The 16538-nt window shown below is 40.4% G+C and overlaps 1 protein-coding gene across 1 annotated transcript in view; it reads right to left on the bottom strand.

Moving 5' to 3' along the window:
• Nucleotides 1-16538, bottom strand: part of LOC122577977 — a 351338-nt gene that overhangs the window by 261021 nt on the left and 73779 nt on the right. The window contains exon 14 of the mRNA XM_043749756.1: nt 5366-5430. Within this exon, the coding sequence (XP_043605691.1) occupies nt 5366-5430 (65 nt within the window). The remainder of the gene's footprint in view (nt 1-5365; nt 5431-16538) is intronic.

Raw genomic sequence — 16538 nt, forward strand, 5'->3', positions numbered from 1 at the left:
GATCTTGCAAGCCTACCTCTTTTTTTAATTCTAATACTCGCACGTCTTACATATAAATATATGCGACAAATGTCGCAGTTTTTTCTTAAATCTTGCGTTATCTTCCACTTCGTCTAGATATCACGTATCGCATTTTCTTCGAGCAATTAAATCTACTCATTAACAAATCTTCGCATTTCCCTATTATTTTTATCCTGAATACCAACACGCTTTACAAATCGTCTGGCAGTAAAACCACGTTTTTCCACAATCAAGGAATTAATGTACATCGAATCAATCTGTTCATTGATAGCTAAGTAAACAAACCAATTAAATTTCTTCAATCCGTATAACAATAAATTCTCCTTAACCTCGTCACCAATCAGTTTATTCTCAATTTCGATGTGTTTACAATCGGAATCATCTTCTACTGCAATTTAACGATTAGACCTCTTATCAAAAACACACACATATATAAAGATACAAACAAGTCACTCAAGAACCCAATTGATCGATTCAATTTTCTGAGAATCTCTCAATTTTATTATTACAGTGCACAATCGGAGCTTAATTCTCCGAAAGCCAAACGATTAATTGTCTTTTCGAAATTCGATTAGGATAAAAGATACATCGGAAAGGGAATGAATTAAAGAACCAAGAGATAGCCACAAAACCAGTGATCCGACCGAGCTCGTCCCAAACCGGCCAACCAGACCATTCACTTGGAAATTTACATTTCAACCAACAGAAATAGACGCCGGTTGCTAAGTTGGTTTCCGGGTCCGAAGGAAGTTTCGTCGTTCCCCGAGCGACTCGTAATTTTTGCGCTGGTCGCTCGGATGCGATCCGCGCGGAGTCTGCGGCGGGTGTCCGCATTGCAGATTTCCCGGTCACGACTGGGGACCCACGACGATAAACCGGAGCTCGTTGATAGCGCCCAGGAACGTCTTAATTTCATGCATTGAGAACGGATCGATGCGAAAGCCCCATAAACGCCGCTGCGACCGTTGTTTTCGTGCCAGTTGCGCGCTTTTACTGCACACCCGGGAATCGTCAACCTTGTGACCAAACCTCGACGATGTATCCTCTCGCCGTGTGATGCCTATCGCTCGTTTACGACGATGCTGAAGCAGCGAACATCGCGTGAACGGTTGGTTACGTTAGTGCCATAGAGCAGGATTTCCTGATTAATGGTTTGATACGACAGAAGAATGACGATTTTTATAGTGGAAGATCGTGTTACGTCGGTTGAATCTTCCATTGCGATGGTTGAAGCACCGAGCGATAGTTTAAGAGACCTAAATGAGTCTCTCAAGAGCTGTGTTGATCAATTGCACGTATTGTAACGACCACAAACTTTGTTTTCCAGCTTCCTTGCAAGTTTCAATTGTTATACTATCTCCTTGTGATGCTAAATAAATTTATGGAAATAAGACTTCTCTTTTGAAACGTCGTAATCTTTAATCTTAAATACCATGTATTCGTCGTAATCTTTCCCCATTGGCTTCCTAGTCACAGCTTAATGATACCTAAGATACAAGTAAATCCAACTCGTTTCAATCTACCTCAGATCCGAAGCCTTCCGTGATCGTTTCCTTTTAAAAAGACTGCTACCACTTACCATCGTTACTTACACACGTGAAGCTCAGGGAAAATCTTTAAGTCAGAGGTTTTAGCGATCCGTAAGGAGAGACCATTGGATCGCGCATCGCGTTTCAAGCGAGGAAAGGCGCATCAGAGTTGGAATCGTCGATTCATCGGAGGCGTTAGAACGAGAGACCTCGTTGCGGAGTTATCTTTTCGCGATCGTCGATGCGTGTCAGGTTGGTTAAGCCGAGTCGACGTTCGTCGATTCGAGACTCGAAACTTCTCTTCTGCGTACGTCCCGGCGGGATTCGTCGTCGCGACAGCGGAACGAGAAGAGGATGCGAAGCTGAGGGAAACGGCGCGCGCCACCGGAAGTAGAAAGAAGTAGCAGGCGACGACGCAGAAGTGCCGTCAAGTGGAATGCAAGGTGATGTAGACTCTCCTTGCTTTTGCCTGCTTGCACACACACCCCTACACCTTTCCTACTACCAAAGCTGTCCTCCCATTCACCTACGTCTCTTTCGGTTTCTTTCATTGCTCGTCGCTTCTTTCTACCTTATCTCTACTGATGTTGCTCGTTTTTACTTGTGTTCATCGTTCTTCCTGTTATTTTTTTCTCTCATACGTTTTTATCATATTTCTTCAGACTTTTTATATCCCCCTTTTTACTGTTTCTAACCAGAGGTGGAATAACTTGCTCGTTATTCCGTTGGTTTCAATTTCATTGACTGGTTCCTATTATTTTTCGAACCCATTTTCCAAGTCTCTTTTCATCGTTCTTTCGCGCCGTTCGATACGTGTTCGTATTGCATTTTTATCGAACCTTTCTCACGCCTGCTTCTAGCGATTGTTTTCGCTTCTATTTATTACATCTGTTTCAATTCGACTTTTCCCTTTACGTTAGTGCTATTAATACTAGCAACTATTCAAGCGTCGTTCATCTATCATCGTCGACTAATCTCGTATTGAAGAAATCGAACGATATACGAACAAATACATAACGTAATCACTGAAATGCATAAAAATGTAGGAACAAAACTAACGATAGAAAATCTCAAGAAATTTCTATCAGAATTTATGAATCGATCTTTTCACCGCGTTTCCTGTAACCAAATATTTTCAATTTTGATGGGCAAAATTCCTCCTTCTTACTTACTTTCTCCACTATCATCTCGACCCATCTTACCCTCTAGTCTCTTCTACCCTCACCACATAGAAACACACCCTCTGATCCCAACTATTCTCCCTTAATCCCCCACTTTTTCCCTTTTACTCTTTATCATTCCAAGCTCATGCCGTCCGTGGAACGAGAAGAGCGACGTTACGTGGTCGACCGCTCAGTTCTGCTCGATGCATTCTTCATCCGTCGCCAGCCGCCGTAACCACCCCTAGCTCGCAACTACCCCTTTTCTTTCTCCTCCACATTCCTTTCTTTAACCTGCGTTCTTCGACGAGAAAGACCCGGTACACCTCTTCGTCCGTGATTTCTTCCCTGACAGCGTTTCCTCGATAACGCCTGTCACGTTCCCTCTTATTGCGACACGCGGTCGTTGTACCTCCGACCGCCATTATTTCCTGTGTTATTTCACGCTGGCGGGGGAGCGTTGATCCAGCGACCGAATCACGGCGTCCGATCGCCTGGAAAGAAATCTCTGCGGGAGTAGCTCGTGCAGTTTCGAGAAAAATAGCAGGGAAAAGTGATTCGTTGTTGGTAGACGAATCGTGGCTCGTTCTAGGGGCACTGAATTTCTTCGGGTTTCCTTTCTTTTCCGGGAATGCGATTCAGAGAAACTTGAGGGAGTGTATTTCAGAATTCTCTTTGACAGATCTTTCGATAGAGAAATGGCAAAATGTGCAAATTTGTAAATTTAGGGTATGAAATTTAGCATATGTTTTTTTAACCATTAAGATGTGATTTATTGTACGGGAATAATTCAAAATTTAATTAACGTCTAATTCCGAAACTTGAGCGAAATTTAAACCACTTAGCTCAAACTCCATTCAAATCTAATACAAACTTAATCCAAAGAGCCAAATCTATTCCGAATCTATCTTTAACTTAATCTGCATCGAGGACCAATTACTCTCAGAATATTATATTTTTCTGAAAATAGAAATTTCTATTATTTAACAATACACAAAAGGAAGAAATTTTCTTGAAAGGTAAGGGACGTTTGAGTTTGAAAAGTGCTGAAACTCGTAACGCTACAGTCTTCACGGACTATTCCAATCACGAAGCTCGCTCTTCGATTCCTTTACGAGCAAGAAATCACCCCGCACCATCTATTTTTTTATGTCGTTTTTACGTCACGTATAGAGTTATTGCAGCAAGGTTCGCGTTTCGAGAAACGAAAGGAGACAGAAGACGCGTCGTTAAAAATTGCTTTCCCCACGGAGGGTATTTCTCCAACTGTCCCCGACTCGACTCAGCGTTCGTCGCCCTTTCTACCAATTTCAGACGCAATCATCTCGCTCGTTCTTTTTCGTTCTGTCTTTCTTTTTCATTTCTATAACATAGAGCGCACGTCGTATACATTTTCGATGGGACGCGTTACAGGCGCATGCATTTTCCTTCCAAACCACATCTGTCCCACGTCGTTCTCTTTGACGCTGTTTCTCCACTAGCAGATGGATTAGTTTTGAACGTCACATAGCAACGATCGTGAATTTCCTTTCTGAAATTTTCTTTGAAATTTTACCATTGTATTGTATTGAAATTTTACGAAATTGTACGATTACTCTTCGATACAGTGACCACTATTTTCTGTTGCTTCGTGTTTTAACTATGCCTTTCGTGTCTCGAAATAATGTTTGAACGATCATCTTCTTCTGCGATAATTTCAGGGATAATTTATTATATATATATTATAATAAGAATAGAAATTTTCTATCGTTAAAAATATTGTCCAATATCATTTTATTGAAACTGAGACTTTTTGAAATTTTCCAGGGAAGAATTTGTTAGATGATGCTCATTGGACAGGAAGTTGGAAGTAATTAGACAGCTGTCAAACACGAACAGGAATTTTGAACGAACAGGAAACGCGAGTGGCAGCAGTTCATGCCGGAACCTGCGTAAACTCGGAATATTATTTGCTCGGCGAACTACCTTCGATAGCTGCGTTCTTTATGCACACGCAGTTCTACGCAAATACGGCTTCTTAATGCTGTGTTTGTCTTCATCCCGCATAATGTTTTCGTAATGTGAAAACTTTGCTCTCAATGCCGTACTTACTTTTTATCATTAATTGCACATTAATTTCCAGGAATAATACACACAACTGTAAACTTTAATTATCCCGCTACGATATCTTCGAATAAAATTCGCGTAATAAAATATTATATCGTTCACACGCTGGCTCATATTTTTATAGAAATTTCTTTTCTATTCGTCAGATCTTTTTCTTTATTTGCTGTACCTGATGTTTGACAAAGAGCGGCATTTTGTTATTGAGCATAATCTATTAATAAGCAGTCTATCGGGAACGTTCGTGCTTTTGTGAGAAATTAAAAATTGCGAAAATACGTAAGATAGATATAATATGCAAAAGCATAGAACGTTTCTAAAGTGTATAACATTCAATAATTGAAATCAATATCTGTTTAAATTCTACTTCTTTAACTAGTTTTATAAAAAGCTACGAGTACGAATTAACATTCGCAGTTTACTCATCGAATACATAACACAATTTTGTTCACTACTGTTTATTCATTCGTCTCTAAGTTTTGTATCAAAGAGAAGACAATACTCTAAGAGCAACGATACCGCGTTTCTATGAACAATATTAACGCCACTCACCTGACTGCAGGAAGGAAAGCCGGACAGGACGAGGCTGGCAGAAATCTGAAACAACGCAATAGGATCTGGAATTATGTTACACGAAATTTCGCCGTCTGGTTTTAATCACCGAGCTGAGTAATGATTCAGTCACGCTTAGACACCCGCGGATGCAATTTTCCTAGGAACCCATAGCTTGGAAATTCGTGGGAAAGTCCCAAGGAAAGGTCGAGGTATAGGGGTGAATTTAATCAAGTCGAAGTTCGCTGGAAAGTTAGAGGATAAGGTACCTCTCGTTAGACAAGGTTCGTTTTGGTGGGACGAAAGAGAGAATAGAAATGTTTGCGATTAGAACGAGATTGTCAAACAAGTAATTTTCATGTTCTGCAAACAACGATTTACTGTTTCTATTAACGTTATTTAAAATTCATCTCGTTGCACCACTGTCGAACATAAAATTAACATTATAATTACAGCGATTATAAATGTCTCTAATGTGCAGTTAAATATACTGTGCGTGAACGATTGTAATTACAGCGATACAACGAGCACAATTAAGCATTTACACGTATAATCGCGATTCTATTTGGATAAAAGTAAATATCAATTTTATCAAAATCCATCGCTGCTACACTATCTGCTACCTGAATAAAACTAAACATCGCTTTTACTAAAATTATCTACGGTAGAATTCAATTTATGTGAACTCGTTAAAAGTGTTTCATCAAACATTTCACATAATAAGATTCTCTCCGTCACTTATAATTTTCCCTCGTATACAAGTTCACGTTCAGATTAAACGGATTCAGCTAAGACCAAGTCGTGTCACCAGACTTCATTCGTACGCGAGTTCACGTCGCGGTAAGTAGATTCAGCCCACCGGAGTTCATGATCAGACACTATACATAAACGATTTCCTTGCAATAAGTAGAGCCCTACCGCATATATCCTTAGTAACTACAAAACGTCTACAACTATCTTTAATTATAGTTCTATCGTTAATTACCAACAAGACCAAAAAAGTCAAACTCGTATATTTTTCTTATTATCTGTTGGGTTGGCAATTAAGTGATTGCGGATTTTGTCAATACCACCTAATGACAAAATCCGCAATCACCTAGTTGCCAAGCGAATAAATATCGTAAGAAATTCTTTATTTCGTCTATATCTCGCGTATTTTCGCATATTTCCATCTAAATGCATAAACGATCTAATCGTCGTAGTACTCTTTAGAATAAATAGAAACGCGATACCCAAAATTTTTAATAATGAAACTCTCGAGCTTCGTTTCGTGGCAAAAATATTAAGACATGTATAATTTTATGTGCTAGACTAGGTTAGATGCGTAGTAGTGATACTTGTATGCGAATATCAGTGTGTGCGCGTCGTCTCGAAAACAAATGGATGTAAACTGTTCAGTCGGTTAACAGTCGGGTATGGAAGAAAGTGCTGAGACGCGTGCAAGTGTGTATCGATGAATATCTTTGAAATCGCTTATCAAATAAATATATAACTATTCTAATATGAATTCTAAGTGTCAATTTAGTGTTCCTATACAATTATTTCGGCTATTAAGATCCAAAACTCTCGACAAAAAAAAATACCAATGTAAGGAAGAACAGCGAAACTTTACATCGAAAGCAAAGTGATTTGTTTAAATCAAAATTGGCTGATCTGAAAGACCTTGATCGCAGGTTCCATGAAGCACGACAGTCTCGAAGCTCGATTGGTTGACGATTAAAGGGGGTAGCACAAGCTTCGTGAAACAGCGACGGAGAAGCCGAGGAACGCCCGGAACCTCGAATACATTACAGCGTCGCGTTAATACCTGGGCCGCACGCGACGTTGTTCCGGTGCATAACATACTCGATTTAACTGCGTTTAGTTTTAAAGCTCGCGAACCGTTTTCACCCTCGAGCGATACATCGAGTTCCACTTTCCGTTTCCACCTGGCGTAGCATTAACGCCCGGACTATCGCTAATGTGCGTTCTCTGTCATGGAAACCGGCTTAAACCGACGTCCAACAATCTGTTTTCTCCATCGTGATATTTTCTCCGAACTGCTTCCGCCCTTTCCCTTCCCCTTCGTTTCTGTACTTTCTGCTGTCGCGTTTCGATCTTTCGTACGAGAAATTCGAAGGAGACGACGATTCGTTTTCAATGTTCGTTAGAGATTCAACATGTAAATCTGGAATTTAGTTATAGAATATTCTCCTTTTTGGTATTTGATTTAAGAGATAAAAATTTGATTAATGGATGATTTATCTTTAGCGTTCGTAGTACCTGGACATAAAACTAGAAATATCCGGGATTTAACTAAAGTGAGATTATTTAATTGATAATGAAATTGAAACGTTGATTGATTGGACCATTCGTTCAGAAGATTGACAATTTAATTGTATTACATTCTCTTATTGGTTTTTCATTTCAAAAATCGCAACGTCGATGATTCTGTTCTTCGTGCTGGCTGAAGATCCAAAATTCGTTCCTTTTCTAGTATTTGGTTCAATAAATTGAACTATCGATAAACGATTCATTTTTAATGTATCCGTTTAATCGTTATCGTAGAATGTTATCCAGCTCTAATCACCGATCGAACATCATAGAAACTAATCGTTCGGAATATACGTATTCCTAACCCTGATCTCTTCGCCAAAATTCAAACTCAGACTCTCTAAATCCTGGATTCAAGACTTCGAATCGGTTGGAATCGCAATTGGCTTACCACGAAGCTCCAACTAGTTCCGATTTCACTACTGATCTTTGCCAAACTTCTCACTGCAAGCCGTCTTCGAAGAGCTTTAAACCCTCAATCAGAAATTTTCGAAGGCTACGGCTTGAAAAGTCTCGACGAGAATCTAGCGGCTCGGGGGAAAAAAGTTGGTTCTTTCTTCGTTTCTGTGGTAATAAGCGCTGGTCTAGTTTGATAACGCGGTTCAAGCTTTGACGTGACGGGTATAATTAAACAAACGAAGGAATGGAAATTATCCGGACTGGCAGCTGACTCGACAGGTCGAGATGAAAATTCCGCGGTGGAAGTAATTCGCGACATCTCACAGGACCTTTCGATGAGAATTCCACGACCGTCGAATCCTGTAAAACCCGATCGATTGCGTTTAAGGAACGGCGCGGATCATTTGCATTTCGAAGATCTTTCAGTTCAAGGAATACAGAAAAATCATCGCTTTTAAGTTAGCTTTAATTTCAGCTTTGATAACACGATGGAAATATTATACTTTTGATTATATTTTATTTTAGTTCTAATCGGAAAGGGGTGAGATTCCTCTAGTGTCCAAGGGATCTCTCGTTGCCATTACCACGGAAATAAACCGAGTGCCTTTCGCTTCAGCGAAAAATCGCCGCGATAAATCCTCGCGACTCGTTTCGACGAAGTTATTTACGACGCCGACTTCACCCTCCTATATATTGTCCGATGCTGTTTATAGTCGGCCATTTTTCCGGTCGCTCTACCTCTAACGACGCGTCTAGCGCTTTTAAGCTTAACAGGTGGCAGATCATCGAGTCGTCTGTTTGAAAAAAATATTTTCTTCTCTATCTCATCGACGAATCAAATTTCATAAATTCTCGGTTAATTAGAATTTCACTTCGGTTGTCTTGAGTTGGTTCCTAGTCTCCGCCGATAGGATTCCTTTCGATGATTCAACGATTACATTCTTACGTCGTTATTTATTACGTCTCAAGGATCCAAATTATACCGAAAATTCGAATCTTCTATCTTCGTAAAATAAAGGAAATTTCCTATGAAATTGATTTGTTATTGACTCTCGTAACACGTTTATTTCGGCAAACAAAGCGTATTTATACCCCAGGTAATTTCTATCATCTCTTTGAAATTTTATACCCCCGAAAATACGCCCTCCTCTTCTACCAGTTTCCCCTCGAAGCGCACTGTCACTTCAATCAACCTCCCTCGAACAGTCAACCCCCTGTTATATCCGCCCCTGGCAAGATTCCCAGTGTCGTGCCTTAATTTTTGCCAGTCGATTACGCGAAGCTGTTGCTCGCGAAGTGTATTTCGCGATCGCGGGGGTTAATTTCACGGCGTGGCGAGCCGTGCAACACGGCGAAACGACGCGTGACCCAGTTAACTCGCTCGTTTCCCGGTGCATCGACCCGAGCGAGCGTTTATTAAGGGCGGCAAAAGGGTCGCGAGTTACAGTTCGTGGAAGGAGGATGGGCCAACGTCGCAGAGTAAACGTCCCTTAATTAAGTTGTCTAGTCCGCCAGACCGATCCATCGAGCTTCTTTATCGGGAGAGCTGGTCCCTGATGCGAAATCGATGACACGCTCGCCCTCCGAGAGGACGTCGCCTGTTTCGTCCTCTTACTCTCTTTCTCTTCCTATCTCCTTTTTTTCTTCTTCTTTCTCTCGTTTCTCGTCTCGTCTCTCTCAGTCTCGAGGGAGATGTTCAATAAAAATTCCTGAAGAGCCTCGACTGGCAGGAAATGTCGTCGGTGAAGCGCGTGTACGCCGAGATCCTCTGGCGGAATCGAAACGGAATTTCATGGGACCTTCGAACGAAGACGAGGGACCGGACGTGGCGGCTTTTTAGATTCTCCGCATAGCAGACGAGGACAAGGCCTGAAGGTCGTTTCGTTCGCGACTAGCTCGTGCATAGAGTTTCTGCCGACTATGGTATACTTAACGGAAATACTATTTGCTTCAGCAAATATCAATTTCAGTCAATCAAATAATAACCGCTGTCACGTCCCGTGACCCTCCATATAAGCCAAACTCCTTCCCTCGGTTAAAGAAGATCACTAGACGTCTAAACATCTTTTTTCGGACTCGCAATAATCCCAAGGACCGTCATAAATTTTAGCATTTTTTATAATCAAGACCCTTAGGTTCCTCAAGTATCTTTCAAGTCGAGAGGTTCCTTAGGGTTATTGCTCGTTCCAGGAAAACACGAGCAAACGACATAATGCCACCCACGAGCGACCTCTGGTCGGGGGCGGACAGCACCCACCAGTTTTTTCTCATCCAATTGGCAACGATGTCTGTTGCCCTCGCTTTCTTCACGAAAATTACCATTAACGAATCCTCTTGTCTCATATACTCTAGACACATCCATCAGTGTTTTTTTCCTCCCCGACATCATCATCACCGAACTACTTGCTAGTAACTCTGAGATCTGAACACATCTAACTTGCTGTTGATACTTCGCTGAGAACACTTCTACACGCACACCACGCGCAAATACTCAAGTGTTCAAAGTTGTTGGAAATAAAGTGTATATTTAACCTGTTAGCTCAGTGTTATAATCATTCAACCACCCGTATTATCCTAACCGAAACAGGGGATCGACTGATTCGTGGCGTCGATTATCGTACCGTAACGAGAATTTACGACTCTCGTTGACGCGTTATACCGCGAGACGGTCGAACAACGGTGCTTGATAAATAACGAGGGTCGAGAGTTACACGTTTGTGGATGATCGAACAAAGTTTAGAAGTTGTCTTCTATGGAAATGGAGAATTTTTGAGAACGGGATTACAAACGGAAGATTTTTATACTTAGCAATTGAATACCACAGTGAAAATTCACGAGAAGTAACAGTTTCGTATGAGGACAATTTTATAATCCAATGTTTTATCGAACAATTATTACTATTAATTAGATTTGACAAAATCCCCTCAAGTTTATTGATTTCAGGTAACTGGAATAATCTAAACGAGCTTGACCGGCGCGTCTCGCGTTTGCCACAAATTCCACGTATTACAAATGTTTGATCTTCGTTTTGTTTTTCGTTTGATATTTCGATCTTTTACGCGCGTATTTCCAGCATAAATTTCCACAACATTTTTCAAAATTCACGTTGATACACGTAACCGGCGAATCGAGCCGATTGCTAATGTATAAAACTGCGTTTGTTCCCGCATAACTAAATTCAAACCAATATCGGGACGTGCAATATAAATTCATTTGGGTGGCTCAGTTAAATCGCGGAATTGAAAACGTTGACTCTTGAAATTTTCGCGTTTGCCAGCCTCGCCGTTAAATTACCGTCATTATATCCGTCAAATCACTAACGGGTGCTGAACTCGATTGCAATTTGGTCCTGCATGTAATTTTCCAACGATCTCTCGATGCTTGGCTTGCTGTAACGAGAATTATTCACAGAAGCGCGCATGTATGCGCGTATTTGATCGTTGTGTTTCGTTTCGATTCATCAAAATCTGTACAAACGTACCATTCTTTCTATTAACCAAGAAGCTAATTGTCCCTTATGTTCGAATAATAACCGTCAAATCAAAAGCCAAATGGAAATTTCGAATTTCCTGGTTTATTCATCTGTTCAGCTTTAATATCACGAATTAAATCAGAATTTTACGCTTTCGTAACGAAGTGGCAAACGGATATTCTACTCATTTGGTGACAAAATGTTGTTCCACGAAATAAACCGTGAAATCAGAATAATTCGATGTATGACAAATGTTTAACAGATTAAAATATAAGCACCGATGATTGAAATTTCTGCCAAAGAAAATGCGCAATGTATATTACGCTTGTGTATTCAAATTTACGCTATAAAACCGATATAATTAAATCTTGATAACTTACATTAAATATACATAATACCGAAGTTTAATCAAAAAACTAGAACGCGTTGTAGAACTTCTGAACAAGACTCTGTATCATTCTAAATATATAAAATTTTCATAAAAGAAAAAAAAGAGTAGCCATTGTCCACATTGCTCATTCTCTACTACAATAGTTCTAGCGTCGATAAATTTAAAAAGTCGGTTTAAGCGAGTCGCGATGGAACTTCTGATGTAGTCAGCGATTAATTCGTTTCTTAGAAATCTCCTCGCGGTCGCCGCGGAGGTGCAATTAGTTTGACGAATGGTTCGAATTACGAAGAATCTTGTCCCGATAATTCAAGCGTGCCGTCGAAAAATTCCTCTCGAGTATTCTTCGTGCAGAAAAAGCCAGACAGGAACGCGCGGGCATGTAAATTCTATTAATTCGTCGTTTCATCGCGTCTTGTTTCTCTCCGAGCGAGTCATTTGTAATGAAACGTTTCATCATTCTTGTTTTCGAGGACAGGTTGAAAGTCTTTTTGTCGAGTAATAAGCAGAATTCCGAAAGATATATGGTAATTTCCTCTTGCTTTCGAGAAACTCCGATTGCCATTACGTGGATGCCAGTTGGCGATTTTCTACCTTCGGAAAAGTAGCTTTCTCTCAGGTTTCATGTAATGTGTGAAAGTAAGTAAAAATGAAAACCTATCGATGCTAAATTGATGCTGTTTGTACGTATCTCCAACGCTATTTAAGCGTGATTATATCTATTAGAGAGTAGCGTGATCTCATCTTCTTAAGTGAAAACGTGTTGGACTTTTCGATTGAATTTGCTCGCGGATATAGTCGGAGAATGAAAAATTCGATAGCTTCCTCTTCTTCTTCTGATAAATTGTATGAACGTAACGAAATGTAAACAAGGAAAGATAACGAACTGTAAGTAATAAAATATAATTATAAACAAAATTATTTCAGCCTTGGAATACCAGAGAGGAAGACACGATGGAGTCGTCGTGTAAATTTCGCGTGACAGTCAAATTCCGAAGACGAGACACGCGCAATTTCCCGCAGGGCGAAATTACTGCTCTTAACGAAATTAAAGGCACCCTATGTCGCGCGCCGACGAGTCTATCCTCCGTTTCATACGTCAAAGCTACGCTGGCGGTGAATTTTGCGCGCATAATCACAAGCAACCATGGAGCACGTGCTTTTCAAGATTCGAAACGTTACAAATTCTCGATGGATCTCGTGCATAGAAACATCTCAATCGTTCGTAGTAGAGAAGTAGACGTAGAGAAGTAGTTCTTGGAGACGAGCCAGTCTCTGTCTGTCTGTCAGGCTTGGTTTATTTGGGCCTTTTCGATTAATCGGTTCGGTCGACTAAAGTGGAAAGCGGCCTCGAGCGTAGAGGTTGAGGGAAGGAAAATTGAAAAGCGTTCGAAGAAGCAAGTGCAGCTGGATTAGAGGTTGAGCAATCTCCCGAGAACGTGATCTTACCGCTCTTATTATACTTTCTTGTTTTTTTGCGTTGAATATGTTGGAGGTTAAGCTGGATAAAAAATTCTGATAGAAAGATCGCGAACGTTTTATATTTAATATACTCAGTTTTATATATGTTACGACTATAATAAGCGCAGGTTATCATGGCAGGTCTTTAATATCGTGACAAAAGATACTCAAGGAAGTATATAATATGTACCAAGATATCGCAAGTCAAGGAACATTTTATGAGAATAAAATTCGCGTGTATAGTATCAAGAATAAAACAAAAACACAAACATAATATGGAGAACGCGTAAGAAGACGTTAGGAGTACGCAATGTAAATGTTAGAACTTGGCAGTCCAAGCAGCATTCGACGCTTCGTTCCAGCTGATTTTTACTCGAGAAGTTACTTTCAAAAGCTATTCGTAATATGGATGAAGTTTCATATTCTCAAGCGAAACGACACCGCAAATCTTCGTGCAATAACATGCACCTAAACCTTGCTGTAGTCGTAAATCATCTAAACCATTTTTTATTTGCAAATCATTTAAATCTCTCCGTATGAACCGAAATACGTCCAACGAGGTCTCTGATCTTTACCATAACAATTCGCTCGATATCGAAGCTGCCTCGTAATCAAACCAAACGGCACCGACAACTTGGACCTGTCTCCGAGTTTAAACCGTAACAGGGTTCACTTGACGCGATGCAATAGTAAACTTCGAGTTCGACTTCGACGTTCACGACTATCGAGGCGCAGGTAAACCTCCTAATTGCCAGTAGCGTTTCAGGTACGCGGCATTATTTGAAGCCGGCTTGCACTCGATAATGAACCAGCAAGCCGACGCTCACGACGTTGTTGCGAGCAAGGATCGAATCGCATACGTTATTGGGATAACAAGGGAATTAATTCCGAACCGTTTCGATCCTCACCCCCACGCCCCTTCAGCACGTTGATCGACTCACTTCCGCGGAAACCTGGTGTCCTCTAACAACATACGAATTCTATGCGGCTCCAAGAGCAGAGAAATTTTGGTGAGACGCGCTATAATACGTATTCGTCGATTAAACGACGGAGAAAACAGTCGAGACTATGAGAAACGTTTGATGACGAAGAACTGGGAAAATAAGATTTATATCGTGATATTTATTGGATTTCTCATATTTTGACAGTAGTTTGTTGGTTGATTTTTTCTCGAGCGATTAGCTTTTTCACGAGTTTATGAATATTCTTGCAGTCGCTTAAGAGTTTACGAGTACATCGAGGTAGGAAGGATTTTATTCGGAAAAACATGGATTGAGAGGGTGAGAAACGTCCTTGGACAACGAGAGAGACGAGAAAGGATATTTATACACCGCCTGTTTATTAGATTTTACATGTTTTGAGGGACGTTATTTGGTTTTTTTATGGGAGAATATCTTTTGAAGCAGTTTATGAAGATTCTCCTTTACACGTACGTTTCTAAGAAGCGCAATTTAACGATGGATACAAAGATGAAAGGGACGAATGTTTATACTCTGTGTGCTTATTGAATCTTTAATATTTTTAGAGCGGGTTATTTGGTTAAATCTTGGGAGAATATTTTCCTGAAGAATTAATGAAGATTCTTCTTTGGATGGAATTTTATTAAAAATGAATTAGTGGTATGCTTTCTTAATTCGAAGAAGAAGCAAGATTAGGCTTGCTCTTTGTGCTATTAAGATTTACCTTTTCTTTTTCCAATATGTTGTTCATAGATCTAAAACGTTGATTTAATGATACGAATTGTAATCCGCTAGAACCACTGCTAAATTATTCATCGATATAACCATACCAACTTTGATAATAGAAGGATAATTCGCGGAATTCTCATGCAATTAATACGCCATCTAATAAATGTCCAATTTATACGAAACTTATCCAGTTTCGCGTCGCATTGACTTTCATTAGAAAAGTTCTATGGAACTTGGAAGGATGGAGAAAAGTTGGCAGAAGCTACGAGACGGACAAGAACCGATCGAATCAATCGACCAACCGGAACGAGTAATTGCTAAATAAACGTCGGGCCGGCGATGGCCGCTCGTTAAATCGTTAATTTGCGATACTGGGAATAATAATGCAACGCGATGAAATATTCATACGGATATTCGCCGATGTTCTCGTTTATCCCGCGCATTGAGTGCCGATTATTTCGAAAACAGTCGGCGAGGACGCGAGGCGAAATAAATTTCCAAACGCAATAATCGACACCTGTTTTTTTCTTCCTCTTTCCTACGCCAAACGTTTGCTTCTCGACCATTCTACGTTCCGCACGATCGTCGAAATTGTCGTAGGCGCATGCACGGCGCAAACATTTTCGTTGCTACGATTTTTATGCGGCCATTATAAGTTCCTGTAAATCGTCGTTTTAATGATTGAGAGGTATTTCATTCAGCGCACGGTGAATATGCGGTACATTAAGCGAGATACATTCTACAGGCTGGTTCATTATACGTAGGAGCCGACTTCGTCGATATATTCAACGTTAAAAAACGATTAAACCGTCATTTGAATGTTTTCGAATGGCCGCTGCCCATTTGTTAACGTTTCATTAAATCGAGTTGACGATCGAGAGAGACGTATTTCCATAGTGCACGCTTCGACTGTATATTGTATGGGATTCGTTTGACCGAAAAACAATCCAAGGGGAGATACGCTCAATTGCTTGTAGCAATCGAAAAAAATAACGCTACATTCATTTATCCGACATATCGGCATGCACCAGATCTCCTGATTCACGCACGAGATCACATCTATCTCTGCAAGCAAGATGAAAGATATAGAAAGGACACGATCACGGAATATTATCGAAAAAGCTTCGCAGAAGAACCGGTTATCGAGCAGAAGATAGAGATAAGTAACGACAGATTGCAACATAGAAACTACGTAATATTTCAACCCCCTGTCAAAACGAGAACTTAACACAAATATACGCTCACATCTACACACCTGTTCCCCTTTTCCCCTTTTCTTCCGTCGAATTCTCCTGGATACACACACACACACATATATATATATATATGTACGTATATATACGCACACATGGTATACGTCACGCGATATTAAAGCAGATTCCTTTGGCGAGCGGCCAAGTCGATGAAAACCGAGGTTATCGTGTGTGCTACGGCCGATTTCTTTGTAGAGGC

Source organism: Bombus pyrosoma, linkage group LG3 (genome assembly GCF_014825855.1).
Source record: "Bombus pyrosoma isolate SC7728 linkage group LG3, ASM1482585v1, whole genome shotgun sequence".
NCBI classification, from domain to species: domain Eukaryota; kingdom Metazoa; phylum Arthropoda; class Insecta; order Hymenoptera; family Apidae; genus Bombus; species Bombus pyrosoma.